General features: G+C 35.5%; 1 protein-coding gene across 1 annotated transcript in view; it reads right to left on the bottom strand.

Annotated features, from left to right (window-relative positions):
• Nucleotides 1-27,931, bottom strand: part of TM9SF2 (transmembrane 9 superfamily member 2) — a 52,656-nt gene that overhangs the window by 9,498 nt on the left and 15,227 nt on the right. Inside the window, exons 3-13 of the mRNA XM_006208317.1 lie at nucleotides 27,191-27,284; nucleotides 22,338-22,465; nucleotides 17,620-17,749; nucleotides 14,852-14,976; nucleotides 13,820-13,931; nucleotides 12,565-12,644; nucleotides 11,670-11,778; nucleotides 7,596-7,728; nucleotides 5,174-5,293; nucleotides 2,943-3,000; nucleotides 634-793 (exon numbers count right to left, since the gene is read on the bottom strand). Coding sequence (XP_006208379.1) covers nucleotides 634-793; nucleotides 2,943-3,000; nucleotides 5,174-5,293; nucleotides 7,596-7,728; nucleotides 11,670-11,778; nucleotides 12,565-12,644; nucleotides 13,820-13,931; nucleotides 14,852-14,976; nucleotides 17,620-17,749; nucleotides 22,338-22,465; nucleotides 27,191-27,284 — 1,249 coding nt within the window. The remainder of the gene's footprint in view (nucleotides 1-633; nucleotides 794-2,942; nucleotides 3,001-5,173; nucleotides 5,294-7,595; nucleotides 7,729-11,669; nucleotides 11,779-12,564; nucleotides 12,645-13,819; nucleotides 13,932-14,851; nucleotides 14,977-17,619; nucleotides 17,750-22,337; nucleotides 22,466-27,190; nucleotides 27,285-27,931) is intronic.

Genomic DNA, 27,931 nt, shown 5'->3' with positions numbered 1-27,931 from the left:
GGAGAATAAATTCCCATTTTCCTCTTAGCCTGAAGGCAGAAGGCGGCAGCAGAGGTGGAGACAGACAGATGAGAGGGAGGGACGGCGCCTTACTTATAATCTTTCTTAAAATCAAGTATTAGCAGGAAAGCATATGAAATTTATTCTAAAGCTATGTTTTAAAAAAATTGTTACTCTCACTGTACAGTCACTTTTCTTACAGCTTCATTTCCTAACCCATACTCTGTTTTATCCTGGTTATTCAGTTTAAGTAATATAGACTAGGAACTCTTTTACTCATTAGAAAAAAAAACGTACCTTGTAGGTTAAAAAAAAGTAGTATTTTATTTTTAATGTAAAAAACTCAAAAGTTTTCATTAGTTTAAATTATCACTTAATTTCCTATTAATCTATTTTGATTCCCATTTACTTAAAAAACTTTGAAATCTAAGTTTGCATCCATAACCTCTCTTTACCAGTCTTCAGAGTACTATTTTAAGAATGACTACAATGAAACTAAGAAGTCATCAATTTTCTGTGAAATCCAGATCCCACAGGCACAGCTTATATCTTTCAGACACATATCTTTTAAGGTGGCATATGCTAACTACACAGTTGAAATTCATTTAAATAAGTTAACACCCCAAAACTCACATTCTTCTTAAAACCAAAGTATGCACCAATAAATGTCAGAGGTACAGATATGCAGAACCAGAGAGCCAATATGGCAACCAACGTCCCAAAAGGAATGGCTGCTGAAGATCCTTCTCCCCAGAGAATCAGATTCATTATAAAGAAGTCAGCAAACACAATCCTGAAAGACACAATAGGCTTTTGGGTAAAACCTGAGGAAGAAGCAAAATAACACGGTAGCAATCATACGTAGTTAATATCACAATTTCTGTGTTATGCACAAGGGAAGTGGAACTGCTGAGTCATATGGTATGTGAATTAAAAACCTTAGTAGAAACGGCCAAATTGCTCTTCAGATTGGTTTTGCCTGACTTAAAACTCCTACCACCAGCTTATGAAATTTACCTTTTCACATATTTTCCTCATGCTCAGGATCGTCAAATGTGTTGTTTTAATTTGCATTTCCTCTTGATAACTGCAGCTGAGCATCCTGTGTTTGCTGGCTTTTTAGGTTTTACCTTCGGTGACTTGCTGGTTACATCCACTTCTCATTTTTCATTTGGGTTGCAGGATTTTTGCAAAATCACATATGTGAGCTATTTATATACTCCAGCAACTAATTGTTAAATATTTTTCTTTTAGTTTTTGGCTTTTTATGAACTCAAATATCCAAATGTGTGTACTTAGTTCCTTTCAGTCTTTCTCCTATGAGTACATTTTTAAAAACATGGCTGTAATAATACTATAATCACTTCTAGATACCCCACAGTTTTAATGTTATCAGAGTCAACACTAAAATATTATATTTTCTATTGGTGATATTCATGATCTTTAAATGTCTCTAGTGCTTCATCACTGAATGACATTGGTTTTGAATTAGAGAAAGATTTTTATTAATATAAGGAAGCATTTCTCTCTGCATTAAATTCTTTTAAAATCTGGAAACAATCAAGTGCCATTATGTCTACTACAATAATTATATGCAGGTGCTTATTTATAAAAAATTATATGCAGGTGCTTATTTATTTATTTATAAAAATGGTATGAGCCGATTTCACATTACCAAATGATCCTTTTTGTCCTAGGAGGACACCAATACCCTTTGTCCTGGGGAACTGGGTTCTTGGCTCTTCTCTCTCTCTCTACTTACCCCACCATCCCACTGGTGAGCACCTATTTTTAAGAGTGGGATGAAGATGATAAATCAGGTTTGATCATAGATGTAAAAGAACTAGCACAGGAAAATTTCTATAAAGCCAAAAAAGGGAGGAGTTTCAAGGAGAGGGTATCCCAATATTAGACAATGTAAAGAGGTAAAGACAGAGAAAATGGTTTCCAGATTTGAAAATGGGAACATCATTGGTAACCTTAGAGAGAAGTTCACAAAAGTAATGGGGGAAAAAGAGTATTTGTAGGAATGAGATGAAACACTTGAACAGAACACAGAGAAAGGGAGAAATGGAGTATGTCACAGAGTAGTGGGGGATGTTTGAAAGGCAAGATTCCTAAGGAAATCATGGCTGACAGGCTTGGTAAGGAGGGACACTTCTTGAATTGACAGTAGAGGGAAAGAACACAATGGATACGGCTTGAGAAAAACATAAAACTTTGAATACAACATGAATGGCTGAGAGGCCTATGAATCTTCAATGGAGGTGAAAAATCTGAGACTATTTACCCTTAATTATGTATAAAAATCCCAGCTATTGTCATTCTTTCATTTCTAGCCTGCAAATGGAACAGTCCTGGCTTCTGGATTTAACACTTGGCTGTCTTTATTGCTGTTCATTGTTCAGAGGCCAGTTCTTGCCCACCAGATATCTGTGAGCTGGGGTTAAACTGGGTTCTAGTTCCGGGACCAGACAGACATCAGATACTTAATATCAGAAGCTATCTTCCAAAGAGTCACGGTTGTTTTGTTTTTGTAATGTAGTGGCTGCTTTTTGTCTTTTTGGTACATGTTACTCTACTTACTGGAATACTCTAAAAAATCTGAAAATGTATGCTTGCCTCAACTATCTTTAGGTGAGGATTCTTCTCTGTGATTAGGTCAAAAGCTTTCTATGCAGCCTTACATGACAACATGCCAGACTAAGAAACAGGCTTTTAAGGAAAGGAATATAAAAAAATTATCATGTCTAAAAGTACTTCTTCCAGATGAGGCATGCAGTAGTCATTCTGCAAATGTTTATTAAATATTCAGTTTTTTAAAATTAAATTCATTTTCTTGGGTACAGGGTTTAGAGACAGAAAAGATTATACTTATGGAATAGAAAATTTGGGAACTAAATAGGACTGTTAAGAAAGTTATTAATGAAAAATTCACTTACCCAGGACAAAGAAATGATGTTAATAAAACGTTTGTTTTCCACTTCTCACCTCCAAAGGCTGTAGAAGAAAACAGAAGTGGCATAACATAGACTTTTCTTCAAAGCAAACTAAATATCCATACTCAAAGTTTGATATTGGACAAACTGACAGCACTGGGTGCCAACTCCTAAATACGACACTAGCAAATGCCCTAATATTCCCTAATCAAATGATCCAACTCAGAGATGCACACCACAGGACTGCCTTGGATAAGTCCTGCTGTAAAGATTTTTGCTTCAGCATAAAATAAATCTAGTATCAAAGGAAAGTTACCCAGACTAGTTTTTCTTTTCTAATCTTTTTTTTTTAAACTTCAAAACAAAATAAACCCTTAAATTCTAACCCAGTTTCAATTAATGTGCCTAGGTGGGAAAAGGGCACACCGGAGATTCTTGTTTATCTTGAGGTCAGTTTCAGAATTTGTTATAAAACTAGAAATCCTCATGCCTGACATGCACACATTTAAATGTTCACAGTAAGTCTGAATCTCCAGGAGGCCTCCAGCATTACAGTTTCTGGTGGGGCGTCGGTGGGGCTGGGGCGCTCAGTGTGTAGGACCAGGTGACTAAGAAGAATAGAAGAGTTACTGGCGGCCGCTTGACAAAACAAATTTATTTAAGAATTTTTTACTCTCTTTTGCCTCTCTCTAATTTTCTTTCCCACTTTAAAAAACAATTAAAAACTTAAGTGCATAGAGTGAAAAACAGAAGTACTTTTCTGCTCCCAGTTTAAAAGTTGGAGATAAAACTGGCTGAGATCTGAAAGCAGCTTTGATTTTTAAAAAAAGCTAACATAATTTATAAGCAAGTTTAAGTACCACTTGCCATAAAAGAAAACACTAAATTATTTATATATGATTTGAATCCACGGAATTATTGATAAACAGACTATTGTAAAATTATGACTTTGGGTTTAATACAATTTCAATCAAAATCCAAATAATATTTTTTGAAACATTATAAAAATGATTCTATGAAATAAATAAAGCATTTTATGACTAGGACCACGTGATGTTACTTCTCAAAATGTTCTGCCTGATTAATTTGCCACTTAATCCACAGCTAGGAGATCTGAAGGATGGAGAGGAGATACAGTGAGAGAGGTACGTTTGCTGGGGTGGGAGGATGGATCAGAACTCAGCAGAAACAAAATGTGGGAAGGTCCTCAGGCCGGTGTGCAGGTACATAGTTTCACTGAGGAAATGAAAGAAAGCCAAAGCCAGTGTAGCAGAAAGAGTGAGAAAGGCGAAGCATGGTGAGGCAGGTGGGGTTGAACCATATTTCATATGTGTTAGAACATATATGACCACCCTAATCCTATGTCCTTTAGTAAAGAAAGAAAAAAAGAACTTCTGACAAAATTCACAGAAATTAAACACTCAAACACACACACACACACGCATAAAGAACTTCACATACTCTGTACCTCTGGCAAAGTCTAACTAATATTTCTATTTGGGGTTGAGTCTAGCCAACCACACCCTAAAGCCCCCTATGTAACTGTACTATGTTTTAGCTCAAACCCTATTCCTATCAGAAGACCTTGGGAAACCTAGCCCTGTGTCATCATCCCCTTGGCATTTTAAATCAGATTACCTATGGTACTGTCTCAACTGGACTACAGGATTCCTAAGCAGGGCAAACTTTGGCATTCACTGACCCTGGCAAAGCTGCTTTCGAAGTCATCTAGCATATTCCATCCTTTCTGTGGCCCTGATGCTTTTTCTCACGGAACATTATTTTACTTTTGGAAGAGAATGCAATTAATCATGCTACAAAAGTAAAACAGTCAGAAATATTTTATAATATTAAATTGATATAAATACAACCTCTCTTCCGTAAGGTATTCCTGTACACACTACTTGTTTTAGTGAATAAATCAGTGATATTAATTCGTATACTTTCTTCCTTTATTAGTCTGTTTTTTTATTAGTATGTGTGTTTAGTCAAAACTTAAGGAGAGAGGGGACGATGGATAAGCAGCCTCTGTATTCGCTTATCCCACTGCTGAAGCATGTGTGAACATGCAATCCTAGGGGTCATCATCCACTTCACAAGCACCTTTAATGAGGACGCACACCTATAGTGCATATTGTTTAAAGAGCACCAACTATGGGACACAAAGGCTTAAGACACCTGACGCAGCAGATCAGATTCTGGATCTGACACCCAGCAGGGTGGCTTTCACTTACACTTATAGAATCTGGCGGCGACATAGCCTGCAGGTGTGCCCAGCAGCACCCATAAGACGACAGCACAAGTCATCAGTGCTCCTCTGTTGGCAGGTGACAGAAAGCCCAGGCAAGCGAAAACTGAAAAGCAAGTAATTTAAAGTTACAAATCTTATTACTGTTTCCTTTGACATGAAGTGATAGAAGACCCTTCTCATTTTTAACAGTAAACTAAATACAACTTCATGAAAACACACTATCTTACCAGCAGACACACTGAGTCTTAGTAATATTCAAAGCCCTGCGTTCACAGGATCCCACATAAGACATGCTCCAATTTGGAACTTTCCTGTCAGGAGCCACAAGACCTCACCTTTCCTGTTACTGGGGAGGCTGACTCGATGCTCGTGTGCTTTCAGCTCTTCCGAGATTTAAGTACAGTTTTAAAAAATTAACATCAACTAAAATTTTCCCATTGTAAAATATTCTCACTTTCTATTCCTTTTAAAAGCAATACTGAGTCCTCTGGGGTACAAAAAAAAATCTTACAACATTCAAACGTAAGAGACAAGACAGAATCTAATCAAACAACAAAATAGGGCAAAAAAGATTTCATAGAACCACTAGCTTTCTGAACACACGTTACTGAAGGACTTGGTCAATGACTTGAGAAAATTCTGGCTCCTACCCCTTATTCAGCTAGTTAGTTTTATTTGTTCTTCCCTACATAACCCTCCCAACTAACAAGAAGAAAAATGCTATATTTATAACAATTTCTAGCTTTAAACTAGAAGTCAGAAGTTACGACTTTCTCAGAAAGAAATTCAAGAACAGATGCAGATGACTTTCTAATCCCAGGAGCACCGAGTTTCCAGTGTTTCCTCCAGGGTGTACATAACCAAGCACCCTTATACACCCGTGCACACCTACTGATTAGCATCGACTGAAGAGCCAGAGGAGAAACTCATGATCATAGGAAACTGATCAGGGTAACTTTAGAAGATTAATCAGAATTTCAGCTAAGATGTGCCCTCTACCCTACTGCTTCCCAGGCCTGAGAAATTGACTGTTCTTAAGTTTTTCCTTCCATATTCAAGCATTTAAAGAAAATAATCCCTATCATTTTCTAACCTAGGTTCTCTGAAACCTTCCTTCCTTACAAGTTCACTTGCTGCTGATCCCAATAAACTGGCAGAAGGCAGCTTTCAGTAAAATTTTAAAGCAGAACTTCTAGCATCCATTCTGCTCTACTCCTCCTTGGCTCTCTGGGGATGCAATCATCTGTGTCCAAACCTCTTTCATGATACTTTCTTCCAACCTACCCTCTTCAGTAAAATATACTTACAAATTCTAACCTATAACAGCAGCATCTCCTTATCTAAGTTGTTAGTTGATAAATACATTCTAGTTAGTCTTCAAACTGAGCCTGAGGGTGTAAACCAGGAATCTCCAAACTTCCTCAGGTACCAGACATCTGGAATTGGTCATTCTCTTTCCAAACATTTACCTGGTTACTTGCATCATAAAAACTTGGAACAATTTTACTAACAGAAAATGATTATAGTATTATGTATTTAATATGCAGTCAAACATAAGAACAACTGTTGCTAAAAAAAAATTACTGAAAGATCAGTGGTTTCTGAATTCCTCCAGTAACATTCATGAGTTACTGTTGATTAGTAGCAGGCAACAAAAAAGGAAACAGGGGAAATAAATGTAAACTTTAGAAAATTCTTTTCATAAACATTTTCTTCTCTTATAAATAGGAAAACTAGAAGACCATAGAATTAACATATCTCCAGAGGGTAGTCTCAAGAGTTACACCTGCAGCTGATCAATGCCTCTAAGGAAGTTCTATTTAAAAGGAAAAGAAAAGAAATTAAAATTGTCTTAATTGAAAAAAACTTAAGTAACAAAATTTCTGAAGATTTTCAGGTGGCACAAGGAAGAGATTTTTTTGTGTAGGAAGATCTTCCCTGAACATTGCGAGAGAAATAGGTCTTCTTCCTAAATCCTGCCACGATAGAAAGGTCTACAAAAAGCTTCCTGCCCCATCCCCTTCTCCTTTCAGTCTCAGTGGAACCCAAGAATGTCTTGGAATACTAATCATATGTTCCTGGTTGGGCAGAACAGTCAACCTGAATGACCCCGCTTCCAGGCTGCCCAGACTCAGATCCAGCTGGTCTTTAAGGTTCTAGTCATCTGTAGTTCCAGGGCTACCATGACAAAGGCCTGCTCTCTATGCAGCTGAAAGGGAGACATGAAGAGTCAACTTCTGGCATAGCCAACCCTGCCCCAGCTCACTTATAGCCGAAGCACACAGATTCTGAGAACCAAAAGAACTCTTGGAAATAATCTAGCTTAGCTACAACTTAGGAAAACTGAATTTCAAATAATATTTAGAAAAGTATATTCTATTTTAAAATTTTCACTTAATACTTACACAGAGTCACAAATGTCATAATCAAAATCTGTGTTCCTGATCCTAGAAAGACGGATAGCAGCATCCCTTTTCTTGGAGGACGGAATATATCACCATGAACTAACTTCCAGCCGAATTCTTCCTGGGCATCCTCCTAAAAAGGGAATTAAATCGTTTAATTGTCATGCGGTATCACCAAGAAAACTAGACAGCTTGTTCACTGTTGAATATGCAGATACAGAATTTTTTTTAAATTATAAATATTAATATTTATTCGTTTTGACGTACAAAGCTTGACTCATAGAGCTAAATATAGCTTTCTTGAATTGTTTTTAAAGGAATGTTGTATGTTAAGGTATATAAATATAGTTACTAAGAAACTTTAAAAAGAAATACAAAGACAACATGATACTCACCTATTCTACTCTAAGTCAAGCTTCATAATCCAATTTGATGACAATTTTTAATCATATTCTATCCTTTTTAACCTACAATTACTAATCTCCAAAATAAGCAAATGGTATTAGGTCTCACAGCTACTCTGCTTATACAGTAGGCTTGGCTGTAAAAATATTAGTAAGCTTGTGTCACCAGCCCAAACTGCTCCCCTGATCTCCAGATAGATAGATATATATATACATATATACATACACACACAAACACACATATACAATACACCTGCCTGATCTACAGCTCTACTCAGCTGTTTAAATGGACACCTTAAACAGAATTATCCGTAACATGGACTGATTCTCTCTTGTGCCCCTACTTGCTCTACCTGCAGTCTCCTCAAGTAGATAAAAACTCTATCCTTCCTGTTGCTCAGTTCCCAAAACCCTGAAGTCATCTTTGATGCCTCCTCCTCCCACCCCCACACTCACATACAATCCTTCAACAATTCCTATAGCTCTAGCTTCAAAATATATCCACAGGATCCACTAGCAGCCCCTGGTTCAAGCCATCACCTCTCACTTGTCTATACAGTATTCACTAAACTGGTCTCTATTTCTGCCCTCATGTCCATTCAGCTGATTCTCAATACAGAACCAAAAAGATGCTTTTAATTAATCAGGTGGTTCAGACCAGAAGCACGGGGTCATCCACTGACTTTTCTCCCTCTTCCACACTCTCCACAGTCAACTGGTCAATCAGTATTTTATCCCAATTCCTGAACACCCTCTGTATCAATCTGTCCACCTCCCTACTTCTTCCCTGCTACCATCCCCTGTCTCGGGGAACTCTGTAACAGCCTCTTAACTGGTCTCTGTGCCTCTAATCCTGCCTGGCTCCGAAGGATTCTCCACATAATGTTCAAAGTGATTTTCCTACAACGTGAATCTGGCCATGTCACTGCTGTTGAATATCCTTTAAGACCTTCTCAATGACCTTCAGACTGCACAGCTTAGGCCTTCTAAATTTGGCCCCTGATGTATTTTCAGCCTCCTCTCTTAACATTTCCTTCAGCATACATCTTTATCTCTCCCCCAAATTCTCAAATTTCTATCTTTGCAAGCTGTAGACAAGATTTAAAACAAACTTCCCATGTGTTCTTCTAGTATTTTATACTTTCATATTTTCATTTAGATCATTAATCATTTCAATATAAGGAATAAGGTTGGAATCTACCTTATTTTTTTTTCCAAATGGCCACCCACTTTGTCCAATACTATTCATCAAATCTGTTTTTTCCCTTGTTCATATACTTTGTTAACTTCCAAATTTAGACTCATTATTATTATACACAGAAAATGTTTACTTGGAATTTCTTTGTTCACCAATTCTAAATCTCTCCTTAGAATTGTTTTTTATTTATTTTACTTTCTACTAATTTATTTCTATAGAAATTCCTTCAGGTCTGATAGATCAATTCACTGCTAAAGTATTTCTACAAAAATTCCTTCAGGTCTGTTTGTGGTGAACTGTTTTTGTTAATATGAAAAAGATTTTTCACCTTCATTCTTGAAAGATAGTGTCTCTGGGTACATAATTCTATGTAAATGGTTTATTTCTCTCACCACCAATTTAAAGATATTACTTTTTGAGCTTCCACCGCCAATTTAATTGTTTTTCCTTTGTAGATGCTCAGTCTTTTTTCCCTCTGGCTGATTCTAAGATCTTCTCCTTTCTCTGGTGTTCTGCGGTTTTTCCCAGTTGATCTAGGTGTGGATTTCATTTTATTTATTCCACTTGGGATATAATGTGTGTCCTTTATCTATGGATTCTTATCTTTTATCTGTGCTTGAAAATCCTAGTTGTTTTTCAGATATTTTATACTCTATAACTAATAGTCCTAATATCTGAAATCTTTGGGACCAGGACTGAATTTGTTGTTTATTGTAAAATTTTGTAAATTTCTGATTAATATACCATTTTTTATTGACCGTAAATGGGGTGAATCCTGCAAATCCAAATTTGGGAGACTTTGCTTCAAAGGATTTCTACTTGATTCTGCAGAGAATCAGAAGGCATTTACCAACCTAGAATGATTTTTCTCCCCTTCAGAATTCCCCTTAAGAATCCAGGCTTAATACAGGAGAGACTGAGGTTCACCACTGACCTAAAGTTTAACCTCCCACTTGGTTAAAGACCTGATATAAGAACTGCTCTCGTGCTTGCATTGCTTCCTACTCTGGCCTCAGCTCACTTCTAGGGGGATGGGGTTGGGGGAGTCCCTGAATACCCTTTTTACCTATCATAAACCCAGCAATGCATCAAGCCTGGTTCATCAAGGACTAATTTATTTATTCATTCATTCAGCAAGTATTTGTTGAATACCAGCTACATGCTTGGCACTGTTTAAAACACCAGAGATACCACAGTGAGTATAACAGAAAAATTCCTCTTCTTATAAGCACATGTTCTCACTGGAAAGGGGGACAATAAATAAAATAAGTAAAATAAATAGTATATTAGATGGTGACAAGTGCTATAGAGAAAAATTAGGAAGTATGGATGTGGGGTGTGGGATAGGGGTGGGGAGGAAGGTCTCACTGGGAAGACCATATCTCAGTAAAGACCAGAAGGTCGTGAGGGAGCCATCTGAGGGACAAAAGACTGCAGGAAAAGAAGAAAGCAAGTGTGAAGGCTGGGAGTGGGAACCTGCTCGATGTGTCAGCATGGCTGGAACAGAGCTCGAAGTGCCACCGCAGAGCCTTACTGGCCACTGTAAAGACTCTGGCTTTCACTGAGTATTATGGAACTCACTGAGGGGCTGTGACTGGGAGTGAAATGACCTGACGCGTCTGAACAGATCTCGAGTGCTATGGTGAGACTCACAGGAGGAAAAGAACGGGAGCAAGATTGGAAAATAAGGCTGCCCTGCCCCGACTCCCAAGGCACCTGTGTACAAATTAAGAAAAAAATTCCATTAATTCAGCAATGATTCGGAATCGCCAATTATGAAGAGTATTATGAAAAGAAACTGTAGGGTATAATTGCTAAAAAGTTTCTAAACATTAATATGTTCTTTTTTCTAATTTGAACAGGACAGAAAGATTGAGGGGGGAAGGCTAAGAAGCTGGGGAAGAGAAAACAATGAAAATCTCAGTTTTAAGTATTCATTACAAGTCACTGATTCTTGGGGAAATTCTGTTAAAGAACTGCTATAAAATGAAAAAGTATAAAGTACATAACATTATGCAACTTAAAATGAGAATAAATGAAGTTGAGACATTAAATTACCTTGAATACACCAGAAGGCTGAAAGAAATTCAGTTAAAATTAATTTGAAAAAATTAAACATAGACACAAATAAAAATTGCTTTGGAGTTTCCATTCATCTTTGCTGCTTCACAAACTGAGTGTATGCTGGAAACAGAGACTGAGAGAGCTGATGGCACGTATGTGAAAAGAGCAGACAGAGCTGGAGCTGTGCAGTTGCACCCATTCCACAGATGAGGCCGTGAACAGTTCAGCTCTGAAAGGTGGGGTCAATAAATTTCTCCAGAATACCAATTCTTAAGGATCATTTTCTTATATGAAAATGTGAATTCAAGGTAACTTTTGAGAAGAATGTTTTAAAATTTAAATTTTTTCCAAAGAAAAAATAAAGACTACCCTTGGTAGACCAAACAATAGTTCAGATGTTTCACTCACCGTAGAATCCATCTGATTGTATCTGGCAATATCTTTGTGCAGCGTCCGTAGCATAATCATAGCCACCATTCCAGACAAGAAGAGGACAATGACCAGGGAATTCATAATGCTATAAAAATAAGTACGTCAGGATTAATCTGTAGTAGCTTAACCTTCAGAACAGCACAACTCTTTTTTAAAAACTGTTTATTGAATAACATTGAAACATTGAAACATTAACCAGATTAAAAAATCTGACCTACAATGCAACAAATTCAATGAACTGTGTTCTGCTATGTGGCTTTATAGAGGATACATAACTTTAAATACTCCTAATTTTGTGATCTGTTGAGAACTAGAATTCTCTCTGTCCATGGTCAACATTATTAAATAACCACTGTGCCTGAATCAGGGCAACATAAGCTGCCAAGGATCAAAAATGGACTGGCCTGTGCCTTCAAGAAATCTACTGAAAAACAAAGTTACTTAGGAATTAAATGAGTGTCAAAAAGATTAGTCAGCAAAGTAGGAGAGTGATAGCACCATGAACAGCTTTCTAAATAAAAGCCTTGGGTCATGATTTGAAGAGAGAGTAAGAATAATAAACATCGTAAATGCCACAGCAGCTTCCATGCCAGGTAAGGTGCTCAAATGCTCTGTTTCATTACCTCCTTGAAGCTTCAGAACAGTCCCATGAGACAAGTTATTTCTGGATGAAGAAATGGACTCTGAGAAACTGGGTGTACAGCCTGACTCACAACCAGTGCCTGAAAGCCAGGACTGAACCCAAGTCTATCCAATTTAAGAGCTCAGCCTTTTGAATATCTGGAGAAAACTAGAGAGTGAATGAAATATTCAAAGGGACAGAGAAGAGGGTAAGAACAGAGCATAAGGGAGATTAACTCTATACTCTTACCTAAACCACTGAATGTGGGTATGAGGCATAGATTCCAGGATGTAGTCCCATCTAGATGCCCACCTGATATGTTTATCTTCCTAGAGGGATTAAAAAAAACTCTTTAAAGAAGAATTTGCTAACAGTGTACTGAGAGTCCAAAACTTCCATTCACAGCTTAACGTTCTATTCAGTCAAGAAATGCAATTCCTTGGGGGTAGGGGATAGCTTAGTGGTAGAACATGTGCTTAGCATGCATGAGGTCCTGGGTTCGATCCCTAGTGTCTCCATTAAAAATAAGTAAATAAACTTAACCACCCCCTCCAAAAGAAATGTAATTTCTCATTATAACTTGGGTTAGTCATGGGATTCATGGAGCTAGATTTACTCAAGTCTCAGGAAAATCAAGATGAACCTAAACAGTAAATAAAAAATAGTAACAGTCCTTAAAAGCACATAGTTACTTGTATTTTTAAAGGTCTTTTCCTTTAAATGTTAAATTAGCAAAGGCTTATTCTAAATGTCAATATTTAGGGTTGTATTTAATTTTTTCAGAAAATCAAATGGAATAGTTTATTCTTTATTCTCTTTGGTGCTACCTGTTTATACCTATGAGACACACCTAACCAGACCAGAGTTATAACCTAGGTACCCTGAGCATTTTGCAGGCGTCACCCACACTGAGCTCTTAATACCTAGAAAGAAATATGTACTATTTACTGTGCTAGGCTTGCAAAACTACACACTATATGGGGATAGTAAATGTTATAACTACACTGAATTGCCAAGGTAGTTTATTAAAAATAGAGGTGGAATATTGCCCAAAATTCTCATAAAATGAACTTTTACTTTCCTCCTTAGAAAACTCTCCCTTGAATTCCCTAAGAATCTATACAGATCATCTACCATCAGGAAATTCTCCATTTAAGCTTATATTCAAATTCTGATTTTAAAAGTGGTGTTTTTTCCCAAATGCCTGTTGTACATCTTTGACATTTTCATACCCTATGCCTATTTTCTATCTTCTGTCTTGTTTGTGTCTCTTATGGCTTAACACATAATGAGGCTCAGTTCTCTAATTCCCTAAACTTATTTAAATGAAGACTTAGTTTTGAGTATGATCATTTTGTCTGGTACATTGATAAACTATTCCAAAAATCAGCTCATTAAAAGCTTATCTATTTGACAAGTTTAATCATTAACATGTTTAATTAGTTTAAGTAATATGAATTTAAAATCAGTTTCTGAGTTATAGTAAAGATAAAAACACACTCACCTGGAAGCTAACAGAGTAAGTATAGGCAATTTTGATCTCCCCAGAAGCCTTGTTACTTATATCCATGGGGGGTCCAGAGCAGTCTGGTTTATCTATATGGGTATGTTTGAAGCTGTGGGAAGAAACATTTTGGTAAGATGCTGATACAGTAGTTTTTCAAAATGGGGTAAAGTAAAGGTTAGAGATTTTGTACATATTTCACAATGCTGCTAACAGTCAAAAGTGATTTATGTCCCAATGAATAGTACAAATATTTACTTCATATAAATATAGGGCTTAGTTATAAGAATGTGTACAAAATTTTTAAACAAAATTAGATACAAACTTGAAAATATTACTTGAAGAGTATTAAATAATCTTCAAAGAAATCAAAACAAAACAAACACTGAGGCAGTTTAAATTAGCCACCGTCTTATTATGGCATGCATTTCTTTACCACTAGAGGCAAGAGAAAATGGCTAAAGCAGTTGAGGGGTGAGAAAGTCATGGAGAAAAAATAATCAAAAAAGGATCTCAGAAATCACTGATAGGTACTTCACACTAAAAAAGTTGACACTTTGAAGAGATGCCTTTTCAAGAAATGACTTGTCACATACTGGCATCTAACACTGCATGGAAACTTTTGAAATAACACACTAATCAGCTCACTTGGGCCTCTGAGGAGAGGTCAAGTTGCAAATATCTGAGGCAATGCTTTTTCACTATAAAAGGGAACACTGTCCTAATCACTCATGTTCTCCATTCCAAGCTGTCATGAAAAAGCTGTCAAAAACTGACTGAAAAACAAAACAAAAAGTCACCTTAGTCTGATTCCTTATTATGACAGGAAAACAAGTATTTGTATTGTTTCTCTGGACAACCCATAACTCAATAACAAGTCATACTAAAGGGAGTTTTAGTAAAATCAATTAAAATATCTAATTATATGCCAGAATACTAATTAAGGAAAAACTTAATTTGGCCCCAAATATTTATTCTTTGGGTCTAAGTTTCACTTGCTGTTACATTTATTTTTATCTATTGTATAGTTACCTTTTTGGTTCAAGTTTAGCAGCCACTAATCTTGCTCCCATGGACCCGGTTTCAACAACATGATAGTATATTTTGATGTCAACATGGTTGAAGATGTAAAATGTATCTCTTTCGTGGAATTCTGACTGTGGAATAGAACTTAAAGTTAAATGGTGAAAACTGGCTATAAAAGAGTCAAAACATAAAACTTTAAGCCACAATAAGTAGGAAAATTTGAACTTGGACAGAATTTTAATCCTTTCCCATAAAAATGTGTAAGTTTACAGCTTAAATTCTTTTTTTTTTTAATTGAAGTATAGTTGATTCACAACGTTGTTAGTTTCTGGTGTACAGCAAAGTGATTCAGTTATACAAATATATATATACAGTCTCTTTCATATTCTTTTTTGTTATAGGTTATTACAAGATACTGAATATAGTTTCCTGTGCTATACAGCAGAACCTTATTGTTTATATGTTTTGTAAATAGTAGTTTGTATCTGCTAATCCCAAACTCCTAATATATCCCTTTCCCCCACCACCCATCTTTCCCCTTTGGTAACCATAAGTTTGTTTTCTATGTCTGTGAGTCTGTTTCTGTTTTATAAATAAGCTCATCTGTATCATTTTTTAGATTCCATGTATAAGTAATAGCATATATTTGTTCTTCTGTATGACTGACTTCATTTAGTATGATAATCTCTAGGTTCATCCATGTTGCTGCAAAGGCAATGGTTCATTCTTTTTTATGGCTGAGTAGTATTCCATCATGTATATGTGTGTGTGTGTGTGTGTGTGTGTATACACCCCACAACTTCTTTATCCATTCATCTGCTGTTGCACATTTAGGTTGCTTCCATGTCTTGGCTATTGTAAATAGTGCTGCTATGAACAGTGAGGTGCACATATCTTTCTGAATTAAGTTTTCATCTTTTCCAGATATATGCGCTGGAGTAGCACTGCTGGATCATATGGTAACTCTATGTTTAGTTTTTTAAGGAAACTTTATACTGTTTTCCATAGTGGCTGCACCAAATTACATTCTGACTAACAATGTAGGTGGATTGCCTTTTCTCCACATTCTCTCCAGCATTTATTATTTGTAGATTTTTTGATGATGGCTATTCTGACCAGTGTGAGATGATACCTCACTGTAGTTTTGATTTGCATTTCTCTAATAATTAGTTTTTTATGCTGAGTACCTTTTCATGTGCCTATTGGCTATTTGTATGTCTTCTTTGGAGAAACGTCTGTTGAGGTCTTCTGCCTATTTTTTGACTGGGTTGTTTGTTTTTTTGTTATTCAGCTATATGAGCTGTTTGTGTATTTTGGAAATTAATCCCTTGTTGGTTGCATCATTTGCAAATATCTTCTCCTAGTCCATAGGTTGTCTTTTTGTTTTGTCTAGGGTTTCCTTTGTTGTGCAAAAAACTAAGTTTGATTAAGTCCCATTTGTTTATTTTTGGTTTTATTTCTATTGCCTTGGGAGACTGACTTAAGAAAACACTGCTACAATTTATGTCAGAGAACTGTTTTGCCTATGTTCTCTTCTAGGAGTTTTATGGTATCATACCTTACATTTAAGTCTTTAAGCCATTTTAAGTTTGTGTATGGTGTGAGAGAGTGTTCTAACTTCACTGATTTATATGTGGCTGTCCAGCTTTCCCAACACCACTTGCCAAAGACACTGTCTTTTCTCCATTGTATACTCTTGCCTCCTTTGTCGAAGATTAGTTGACTGTAGGCATGTGGGTTTATTTCTGGGCTCTATTCTGTTCCATTGATTCATATGCCTGTTTCTATGCCAAAACCATGCTGTTTTGATGACTGTAGCTTTGCAGTACTGCCTGAAGTCTGGGAGGGTTATATCTCTGTAAACTTAAACTCTTTATAAGCCAAAACTAACTGGTAGAGTTACAAATTATACTTCTTCAATGTTTTAATTCTTCCATAAAACTGTAAAAGTACCTGAGAACACATCTAGTATTGTCTAGCTTTTCCTTTATGATAAAAATAACACATTTAAAAATATTACATTATGAGCATGCTAAATGCTATACACTTGAATACTTTTTTCCCATGGAAGTTTAAAACTTTAGAATAAACCAATAACCTAAATTATTCAAGAGTCAGTGGTCAACTCTCAGAAAAGTATTAACCAATATAGCCAGTTTCATGATTGAGTTCATGCTAACTTCTACCATTCATTAGGAGATTAAATCAGGTTGACCTAATTATACAAAATGTAATATATATACCAATAATTTAAATTACTTTCTAAATGAATATCTTCACTTTATTATTTTGTTTAATTATAAAAGAATGGCCTCAAAGATTGATACCTTTTGGAAAAGGTATAATGCCAAACTTTTGCAATACAATAATTTATGAACTAATTTTGAAATTCACAATACACATTTCATGGACTTACAATGAGGTCTTTTTGGCAGTCCACTATGAACATTTTTTTAGTATGTAAGATTTATGAGTCTAACTTTTAAATAGAGTCAGAACATACAAGTCTTAGCCCAAAGCATAGTGTTTAGCATAAAAGAGATACTGCCAGTAAATGTTGAATTAAATCTCAATTATTTTAGCTCTAGACTTATAAATTGTTAATCTGGCTTAAGTTTAAAGATCTAAGTAGTTGTCCTTCAGAATATCTGAATAGTATGCATTCAATGAATTAACAATTTTTGTCCACAATTATTTGTCCAGATTTAGACTGACTCCTTCTACCAAAAAGCTGTATTTTTAAAAGTAGCAGAGTTAGTTTATCACGAACTTACATTAATAACACAAGCATCTTTTGCATGGCCTTTATCTGTAATGTAACAGCCAATAGGAAATCCAGGATTACAAAATCTCTGACCATCTTCAACATCGTAACACCATGTTACAGGCATATTATCCACAATCCTACACACAGAAATAAAAGTAAAGTTAGAAATCACCAAACACAGCTAAGAATTACTCTGCAAATCTGTGTCATCACTTTGTAAAATTTAAATGCCTCAAAATGTCAAACCTATTATCAAAGAATTTTGATAAAATGTGGTTACTTCATAAGTAATAGTATTATGTCAACATCTGCCACCCTGTTATGAGGAAAAAAAACTTCATAGCTTCTTTGAAAGAGAGTTTTATAAATTAATTTATTGCAATTGCTAATTTAACAATATCATTATCTAGATACCTAAGCACAACTTACCAGTGGAACACTTAAAAGCACCAAATAGGTGTGAAGCAATATATTTAGTTCCTTGGGAACAGTTCATGGAACAGCATAAAACAAATGCCTTTTATTACTCAGGTAATGCAATAAAAAGGAGACAAATATAACTTCAAGATATGGGACAGTATTCAACTTAAGGGACAGGTGAAGAAGTGAAAATTATAGTATCATCTATTAAAACTGTAAATTCAACCTATGTCTAAAAGAAATGCTGTTACAAAGTCACAGAAAGAAATCTTTCAAGTTCTATAATGAAAAGAAACTTTTTTTTTAAAGGATAAAAGTAAAGAATAAAGTTCTGTAGTGCTGTATAACTACATTAAAATCTGAGCATGGGGTCCCTTATGCCCAGAACACACCACAGGATACAAAAAAAAAAAAAAAATCACTAAAAATATACTAGCTGTATTACAGTCATAAGACAACACTGCAGGGTATGTTTTATTTGTTAATTAATGTATGCCTTAGGAAGTAAAATTATGATTCTATATTCACCCAAGGCATACATTAACGACCTAGTAAAACATGTCTTGTCACACTTAAATGCTATTTAATAGTACCCAATGTACTAAATTTTAGAATCACCAACACTTACATTGTTTATTATTATAACCAACAGGCTAGTAGTCCCCAAGAAGACTATAAAATATTAGAAGCATGAAAACCGTGCTATACAATATAAATAATGTTGGATTTTCTGGAGACCTCAAGAATCAGTTAACTGCTTTTCTAGATAGACAATGACATTCAATCAATGAACATAAACTAGCAATTAATTATTATATCTTTATGCTATCATAGAGAAAGTACTACATAAAATTATAGTGTTAGTTATAAAATGAGAAATTAAGGGGTAATTTAGGTTTTTTTAAGGTGAACACCCAAAATTTATCATTTATATAATGCCTTGACATAGTAACCTCTTCCTGGTGAGTAAGATCGAAAAAAAAAAAATACTAACCCTTGGAAATAAAAGTAAAAAAAATTAAAGAATGTAATTTTCAATTACTGTCTTGCTAAGCTGGGGAGGAAGAGTTATTGGAATTTAAAATACCAAAAACATTAAAAATCCTATTTTCAATCTGATATAGGGAAAAAAATGTTAAGAAAAGGACTCAAAGGTTAAAGGTCAAATGACTGGCCCCAATTTTTTTTTCAACATGAAGGACTCCCTTCCGATTATTTCCCTCTACCTCCATGGGCGCCATCTGAAACACTTCTATCAATCAAGCTTCATTTATTAATAACTCATTTTCTCAATAAATTAATTTCTAGAGTCTCTGATCAGAATGGAATAACCCATGTTGCTCCAATACACTCAAAAATTTGTAGCCAAAAGCAAAGAAACTTGGAATTTAGTTTATTTTATGTAGTTTTAACATAAGTTAATTTTTAATATCCATTAGGATTTTGAATTTTTGAAAACAGCACATCATTCCCCTTTGCTAGCGTAGTGGGATCCAGGATTGGAACTCACTAGACTAAAATATCTTCAAAGACCCCTTTCTGTCCAAAAAGCTAGAGTCCAGTGGTTCTGTGATACTCAAAAAACTTAGTACTTTGATAACTAGATAGATAAATTTTACTTTTATAAATAAAAAGTCACAAAGACTTGGAAACTTAGGCAAACAGTATAATCACAAACCATGCAGAGTATAGGAAATTCAAGTGTCTCGTCCTGGTATCAAAACATTAGTCAGTCTCAAGGATCAAGAAGTAGCTTAGGTTATTGACAGAGTAAGCCAAGAAGATCCTCAAATTACATTCTGAAGTCCCAAATAAGAATTAAAAGTATTCAACAATTTAGATATGCAAATTAACTACAGCTAATTAACTGACTTCTCTATAAGGAGAAAAATGAGTTGGTATACTAATAATCAGTTTTTTTAATCATTCAAAAGGTAGTATGGTTAAAATGTTAAGGGGAGAAAAATTACAGTTCATTTATGCCACGGAATGCTATCTAATTACTAAAAGAATGAGGTAGATGTGGATCTACAGATGTGCTTTACATGGAAAAGTGCCCCTATTTTCTTAAACAAAATGATCAATTTGCAGAATAATGTGTACAATATTTCAGTTGTTATTTTATATACCTGCATATGTGTGGAAAATTGGGAAATATACCTGAGAAATAATAGTGCTACCTTTGGGGACCAATACTAAAGAAGCTAAGGGTAGTAGAAAACTCTTATTTTATTTAGTATTTTCCTTCACTGCTTTTTTTTTTCCACAGTTGTGTACACTTTGTAATTTAGAAAATAATGAAGTTCTCTCCAAAATGTCTTATCACAAAGGTTAATAAGATGTGCTACATTCACAATAAAATTCCATAACAGAATACATTATTTTTTAAAGATCTTTCAGATTTCTAAAGATTTATGCTATTTTATCTCTGTCAACTCTGCTATCTATACTTAAAATCAAGTTTCACAGTAAAAATTTCTGAAGTAAGTCATGGACAGAAATATACTCAACTAGTGGTTCACATAAATTCTTCAACAGGAATCAACATTTTCCAAATGTGTAATAAACTGATTTAAGGACTAAAGCCCATTGCTTAGAATTACAAGATTATATATCTGTAGATATGGCTTAGATTTTTTGTTAACAGATTCAGACTTGAGATCATAAACTTCTCTGATTCAACTAAAAAAAAATCACTGTTCACCAGCACTCTTCCAGTTTATTTTTTTAAGCAGAACAGTTTTAAGTTGGCAACTGATACACCTATCACAAACTGTTTAGTAAATTTTACTATCAAATGCTTTCTCACTTTGTAAACTATTTTAAATTATTTATTCTTCTTGTTATTAAGCATCTTGGGATCAAAACAATATCTATGTTAATTGCATCATAAATCAGTTAAAAATTTCTTTAAGTACTATATACACTGTCAGGAAGCTACTGAAAAAGAGCTGCTTCTATTACCTTTAGGAGCAAGACTCTAAACAGTATTCTAAGAGCAGAGGGTAGAAGAGAGAGCTAAAAATCACCCATAGGCCTTGAGAGCCATTTCTTTCATTCAGTCAACAAAAAAGCAGCTGTCAGAGTAAACAGAGGTGGTCAGGACGAATATGAAAATTTAAGGACTGAGCCTTAAATATGGTTCTGGAGGCTGGAAACAACAATTTGATGCAAAGAGAAAACACCAAGGGAAACTTTTCAATTACTTATGAATAAGCAAATATATCCCAAGCTACATTAACTCAGCAATTAAGCAGTATTCTCACAGTAGCTTAGAGGAAAAAAGCTCTTGGCTTACCAAAAACCAAAGAAATGAGGAGATGAAGGAGACTTTCAAGTTCCTGTTTGCACTGAGGGTCAGATGAGAAAGAGGCTGACACAAGTGTAATGGGAAGTTCCTTTCCTTCTCACCTTTCTATGTGGTTCAGGGGTATACCACCCAGGTCTGGCCAATCAGAGTGAATCCCCCTAATGGCAGACTAGTTCATGAATAGGCATGTGACCCAAGGCTGTCCCTCTCTAGAACTTTTTGTTCTGTGTGTATAGAGGGGAGGATGGGGAAGATCTAAGGAGGCAAGAGGGTATGCGATGTTCTAACCATACTATCTGAGCCACAGGATATGGTCATGTCCAAATGAGGTCTGAGATCAATGGCTCCTAACCTCTCTGAGTGAGGGCAAATGGGTCAATCTGACAGTGACATGACAGACACTCAAGAGGAAGTATATGAAGACAGTCTTCCTGTTCACCACCTCCAGTACCTTACAGACCTTACAGTTTTGGAAGAGGTAAAGCATATGTAAACCATGACCACCACAGAATACAGACATTTGTAGGCAAAATTACAAAAGATCACAAAATACAAGTATTTTTATATGAAGTACATGCTATTTCTCAAACACCAAACTTAAGTTAAATTTTGTTTTCCTATGGTCTTTTCATGGCCTACAAGTATAAAATAGTGGTATTTTCTAGAAGACTGACCCAGGTGCTTTCCCCAAAGCATAAATATGCTCCTTTTAAATATATATGAATAAAATTAGTGCTCTAGGTACCAAGTCCATGTACCAAAACAGGTACCAGACATCATAGTAGTCTAAATAAGCATCGTTAAACAACAGTCCTTTAACCTGTCAACCTACCTTGGTAATCCTCTGGCAAGTAAGTCACTACTTCATACTATTACTAATAACAAAAATAGGGAATAAACTAACTTGTTATATTTTATAGTCAATTTATGCATTCAATGAAACAGGTTTCATCTTGAAAAGGAAAAGCCCCAAATCCCAAATCTCCATTTCTCACCAGTGATGCTGATAATTCAGTAACATGCTTTTTTTCAAGAATTCTAACTTCTGTTTGTCTTCAGCTTTCTCTGTATGGTATGTTTTTGTACAAACAAGCTTACAGGTCTCCTCCTTATTAAATGAAAACTGTATTAAAATAAAGTAGAAAGAAAATTAAGAAAAAACATCCAGGTCCTTTACATATATGACATAAATACAGTAAAATCACTGGTCTCATTAAATTACTTAAGTGCATTAATATTGATAATAAACATTTTTAAATTCCTCAAAGCTCAACGAGATTTTAATTTCAATATTACTCTTTTCTCTAAAAACTTAAAGTCATCAGTTTTTCTTTTGATAAGTAACAGTTTTTATTTTTATTTTTGATAATTTCATTCTACACATCTTTTAAGTGTAAATGAGTCCTAGGAGGGAAAAAAACCTACATGTAGAATAAAACAACATCAGTCTTTCCACAGTAATGTCCCCTCACAATGTTTTGGAAATTATAGATTTGAAGGCACTCTAGTAATAAACAGACAAGTTTTTAAGTCTATATAGTCATTCAGTGGATATTTGTTAAGTGTCCCCTATGCAGGCGATAGAGATTCAGCAGTGAATAACAGACTGTGATGACAAGAAAAAGTCAAATCTGGATGTCTAGAATCAGAATAAACATTCTTTTAACTCACATGTGAAAAGACTGTCAATTTTCAGGATGTTATGTAATAACGAAGTTGAAACAAAGGGTAAAGTTGAAACAAAATTTGATAATTTTTAAACAAAAGTTTAAACAAAAGTTTAAAAATTACAGAAATTTATTAACTATATATAGTTCATAATATAATTATATATAGTCCAATACATCATTTAATAAATTCAAACTTTATTACAGGGAGTACAAAAACCAACTTGTGTATATTTCACTTCAAAGTAATCCATTCTTTTATACACTACTCATTAAAATCCCTAAACCGGTTTCTATGCATCAGCTGACAAACCAATGTACCAAGTTTAGCCCACTGCTGCCACCTGTCAGTCAACAGTTTCATTTTGGCCACGTTGCTACTTCTGTAAATATAGCAATATCTGTGTAAATATTTAATATTTTAAATCTTATATGAAACTTACAGGTTCCATTTTAAAAAGCAGGAAATGAAAAAAAGTATACATACTAAGGAATAAGTGTCAAACTCAATGCAGAGAAAGACATTTTTAGTTACACCAAAAGTGGCAAATCTTACACCTCAATCCAGTGCTTACTGGGTTTAGGCAAGTCAACTGTGTGTTCAATTGTGAAGGAAAAGAGCAAACCTAAAGATGACATCTAATCATGACAATAAACACTTATTTATTACCTCATGTAACCCTCCCAGTAACCCTATGAAGGAGTCTCCTTTGCTGGCTCCTCTATGTCTACCTGACCGATTAACATTAATTGCGCAAAGGCTCAGCCCTTGGAATTCTTCTGTTCACTATTTGTACCACGCCCTTGGGGATCTCATCAATTCCTGGCTTTAAATATCACCTACACACTAATGATTCTCAAATACACATTTCTAGGCTGAACCCCCTCTCCACACTCCAGACACATCTTCGACTGTCAACTTAACATCCCCAGCTGGATGCCTAATGAACAACACACATTATGTCAAAACTAACTCTGCCCTGTTCTCTCCAAACATGCTCTTCTCTCAGACTTTCCATCTTAGAAAACAAGCTCCACACCCTAGTTCTCACCCTTCAGCAAACTCTGTTGGCCCCACCTTCAAAATACAGCCAGTTTCTAAGATTCTGACCACTTTACAACCCCTACCCCTTACCCTAATGGTCTGAGTCACCATCAAGTGATACATATTTCCATGACTGATCACAAGAGCCCCCCTAAATGGTCTCCTAGCTTCCCTCCTTGCTCTCTCAGGGTTCATTCACAACACAGCAGCCCTGGTGATCCTGTTAAAATCTAAGCGCACCCAAATCCCCTTAATGCTAACCACCTTGCCCAGATATACAGGTCAAAGTCTTTAAAATGGCCTGTGAGTCACTACATGATGTGGTCCCAATACTTCTTTGCCCTCATTTCCTACTATTCTCTATCTTGCTCACCTGCTTGAATCACAGCAGTTTTTTCTGTACCCTGAATACATCTCAGGACCCTTGCTTTTGCTGCTCTCTTCCCCTAGAACACCCTCCCCCCACCCCCAGATACTCTCATGGCTCACTCCCCTACTTGCTTCAGGTCTTTTGCTCAAATGTCACCTTCTCAGATGAGACTTTCTCCGACCTATTTAAAACTGAAAATTCTCCATCCATCTTCCCTGATTTATCTTCAGTAGTTATTTCAGTAGCAACTGACACACTATATATTTCAGTAATTCATTTTGTTTCCTTGTCCCCGTTAGAATACAAGTTGCACTAGGACAGAGATTTCTGTTTGTTCACTGCTGTATCCCACACCTGCCACGGTGCCTAGCATGTGAAAGGCATTCGGTAGTTGTGTCAACTGAGTGAATGAATAAATCAATATGAGTGGTTAGACTTGAGAGTTTATGGTATGTGGCTCCAGCTTCACATAATGCACACACTGTCTTGCATTGCTTTTTCCTGACCCCAACAAAAGTCATAGATAAAAGATGGCAAAGCAGATCTGGGGTTTTGTTTTGTTGCTGGTTGTTACCAGTTGTTTACTGCAGATCTAAACAATGGCAAATTTCTTTGAAAATAAACAACAAAGAATCAATACTGAAAAATATGTCAATACATTCAAGGCTGGCTTGGGAAAAGAAATCGATATCTTAGCCCCGTGTTTCTATTAACCTATGCTTTGGTCTTAAGAAATGCTTGCTCTGTCTCTTTAAGCATGGGGCTTAAAGAATTTGTTTAAGCACAAATCTTGATCCTAAGAAATTCTAGAAAATTCATGGAAAGTATTAGGTGCACATTCTTTCTCCATTTTAAAACAGTCCCCTGTTCTACTATTTTGCCTCAACTCCTAGAACAAAATTAAATCTGAAAAGCACTACGCCTAAAAGAAAGGTCTTTTACATAAGCATAGTTATATATAAACAAATGTACCCTGAATGAGATCCTACTAAAGAAGTAATTAGCCTTTAAAGTCTGCATCAAAGGGACAAAGCTTCTCCATGGATTTGAATATTTTGCTGTTTACTGCTAGAGGCTCCTGCTGTCTCTCAAGTTCACTGGAAGTGTTACTGATGCTCTTCTCATCATCCATTATTTCATAAGGCCAAAGCATAAACAAACAGAAAGATGGGGCTGAGACACCATAGGACAATTTCAAGGTAGTTATATAATTTAATAAATATGCCTGAAAATCACCCCCTGCTATAAAAGAATGCAGTAACTTCCAAAGGAATCTTTCACAATACACATCATGGAGACATTACACAATATTCTTGCCCTGCTCAACATCACTCATATCCATAGCCTCTGAGCTTCTTCTTTCCCAGTGACTTAATCTCATTACTCCTCCAAATCTACTACTTTAAAAAAATTTCTTAAATTTCTGGTTATCTTTAGGGTAGAAAATCTCAAATTAAAATATTCTAAGAGGACATACTTATGGTTGAGAACTATAAACTTGTAGTGAATTAAATTTATACATTTACACGTCTTCCCCCCAGTGCTTCACAGTATAGATATAGTTTTGGAGTAAAAGTGTTAGTGGGACTAATCTAGGATTGGGGATTTGCTGGACAGATGCTCAGTGTAATAAGTGCCAAGGGAGATAGATGGTGGTGCTTAGTGAGAAAGCAGGGAAGGTGGCTAATCACAAGGTCACAGAAGAGAAGGATGTGACACCAGGAGAAGGAGCTGTTAGGCTAGGGAATAAAACTTGGGGTTAAGTTAAAGTCATTAAGTATTCAAAATAGATAGATAGATAGATAGATAAATAGATAGATAGATAGATAAAGTGAATGTGCTCACATGGACAGATGCCCAAGGCAGAGTTAAAGAAAAATGCACAGTGCAGAATACGTTAAATCATAAATATGCACATTTAATTCTATTTTTATATGCTTGTAAGTACATGGAAAATTTCAGGAAAGATTAACAAGAAACTAATTTGGAACAGGGAAGAGAAACTTACTTTTCATTTTATATTCTTCTGTACCATTTATTTTTGTATATGATTGATACATTATTATTGTAAGAAACTAGTTTAATTTTTCTAAAAGAGACACCCATTATTCTTTGTGTAGCAGGAGAGCAGATATAAAATGAAAAGGAGACTATGAAATTCAGAAGGATAACAGGCTTAAAATATAATAGATTTAAAAGGCAGAGTAATTCTGGGTGATGATCAAGTGCATATATTGGAGAGAGTACCTTACACTGTGCTTAGCTTGGTTTAAGTGATGTCCTAAAAATGTATCAAAGATGTTCCAAATACACTTTCAGTGGTCAAACCAGAAATGTTATCTTCCCCAAAACGCAATGGGAAAGCCAAAGTCCTGCTATACTGGCTAACTGAGAAAATCTAGGGATACCGCTCCTAGAGAGGGAGGAGCAATGGAGCAGCTGGGGCAACTCTTCACAGCTGAAGGCTGGGTTCCAGGCCCCCCTGCAAGGTGAGGCTGGAGGCCTAAGCACTATCCTTTTGGCCACCATATCATCACTTGCGATACTGACTATATGAATTAACATAAACTTATCCATGACACATTGTAAAAAGGGGAGGGATCCTCCTAAATCGTGACTTTAAGAATCAAATTATTCCAGGGTGCAAAAGAGAAGTGAATTCCTTCTTAGGTATGAGAACTAAGTTATTTCAGGCTTTTCTGTAAGGCAGGGGGGAAAAGAAAAAAGATGTAACTAAATAACTTTTATATAACACTGAATACAAACCTTATATGGTGATGGTTCAATTCTTTCCCCGAACAACACCTGACCAAGATTTTCAGATGGGCGTTTTCCTTCTGATGCCTGGCAAAAATCAAACCTGGGGGCAAGAATATTTAAGTTTTTAAGCATAAAAGGAAACAAGGAGATATCACACCCCTAGCCAATCTAGAGGACAGATCAGGTACTGATCATGCCAGCAGCTCTTGCAGCTAAGTAAGAAATACATTTGTACTTCAAGTTTCATGTACCACATCTCTTCAAAACAAAAAAAAAAATCTGAAAATTATGCCTTAGAATGCTTCCATTTTTAAATAATTTTATTAACATGTAAATTATAGGATTTTTAAATTGACACATTATTTTTGTTCGTTCCAATGATAAAATTATTTATATCCTATTCTTTAAAGTAATTTTGCATAACTTATCTTTTGTTATAACTTTCTAATCCAAACATTTACTTAATAATGACACTTGAAGATGTGCCAAATTTACATGGGTTTCTGCCTCACCCTGATACACTGGCCAACACATCCCAACATGAAAAGCATGGTTAGACAGGCTCTCTGAGAGCAGGGAGTTGTGGAGAAGCCATAACCAGTCGACTGTAAGCTTCTCTCTGTGTTATAATTCCCTTGAACTGCTAACCAGAGTTTCACAAAGTTTTGTTTGAACATTACAGCCTAATTTCAGCTTTGCTATAGAATATTAAAGGGCAATTCTGTATTTACCACAGAATGATATGGG

The sequence above is a fragment of the Vicugna pacos genome, chromosome 14 (genome assembly GCF_048564905.1).
Source record: "Vicugna pacos chromosome 14, VicPac4, whole genome shotgun sequence".
Lineage (NCBI taxonomy): Eukaryota > Metazoa > Chordata > Mammalia > Artiodactyla > Camelidae > Vicugna > Vicugna pacos.
Note: the sequence above shows the minus strand (reverse complement) of the source record. Positions and strands in the feature narration are given on the sequence as shown.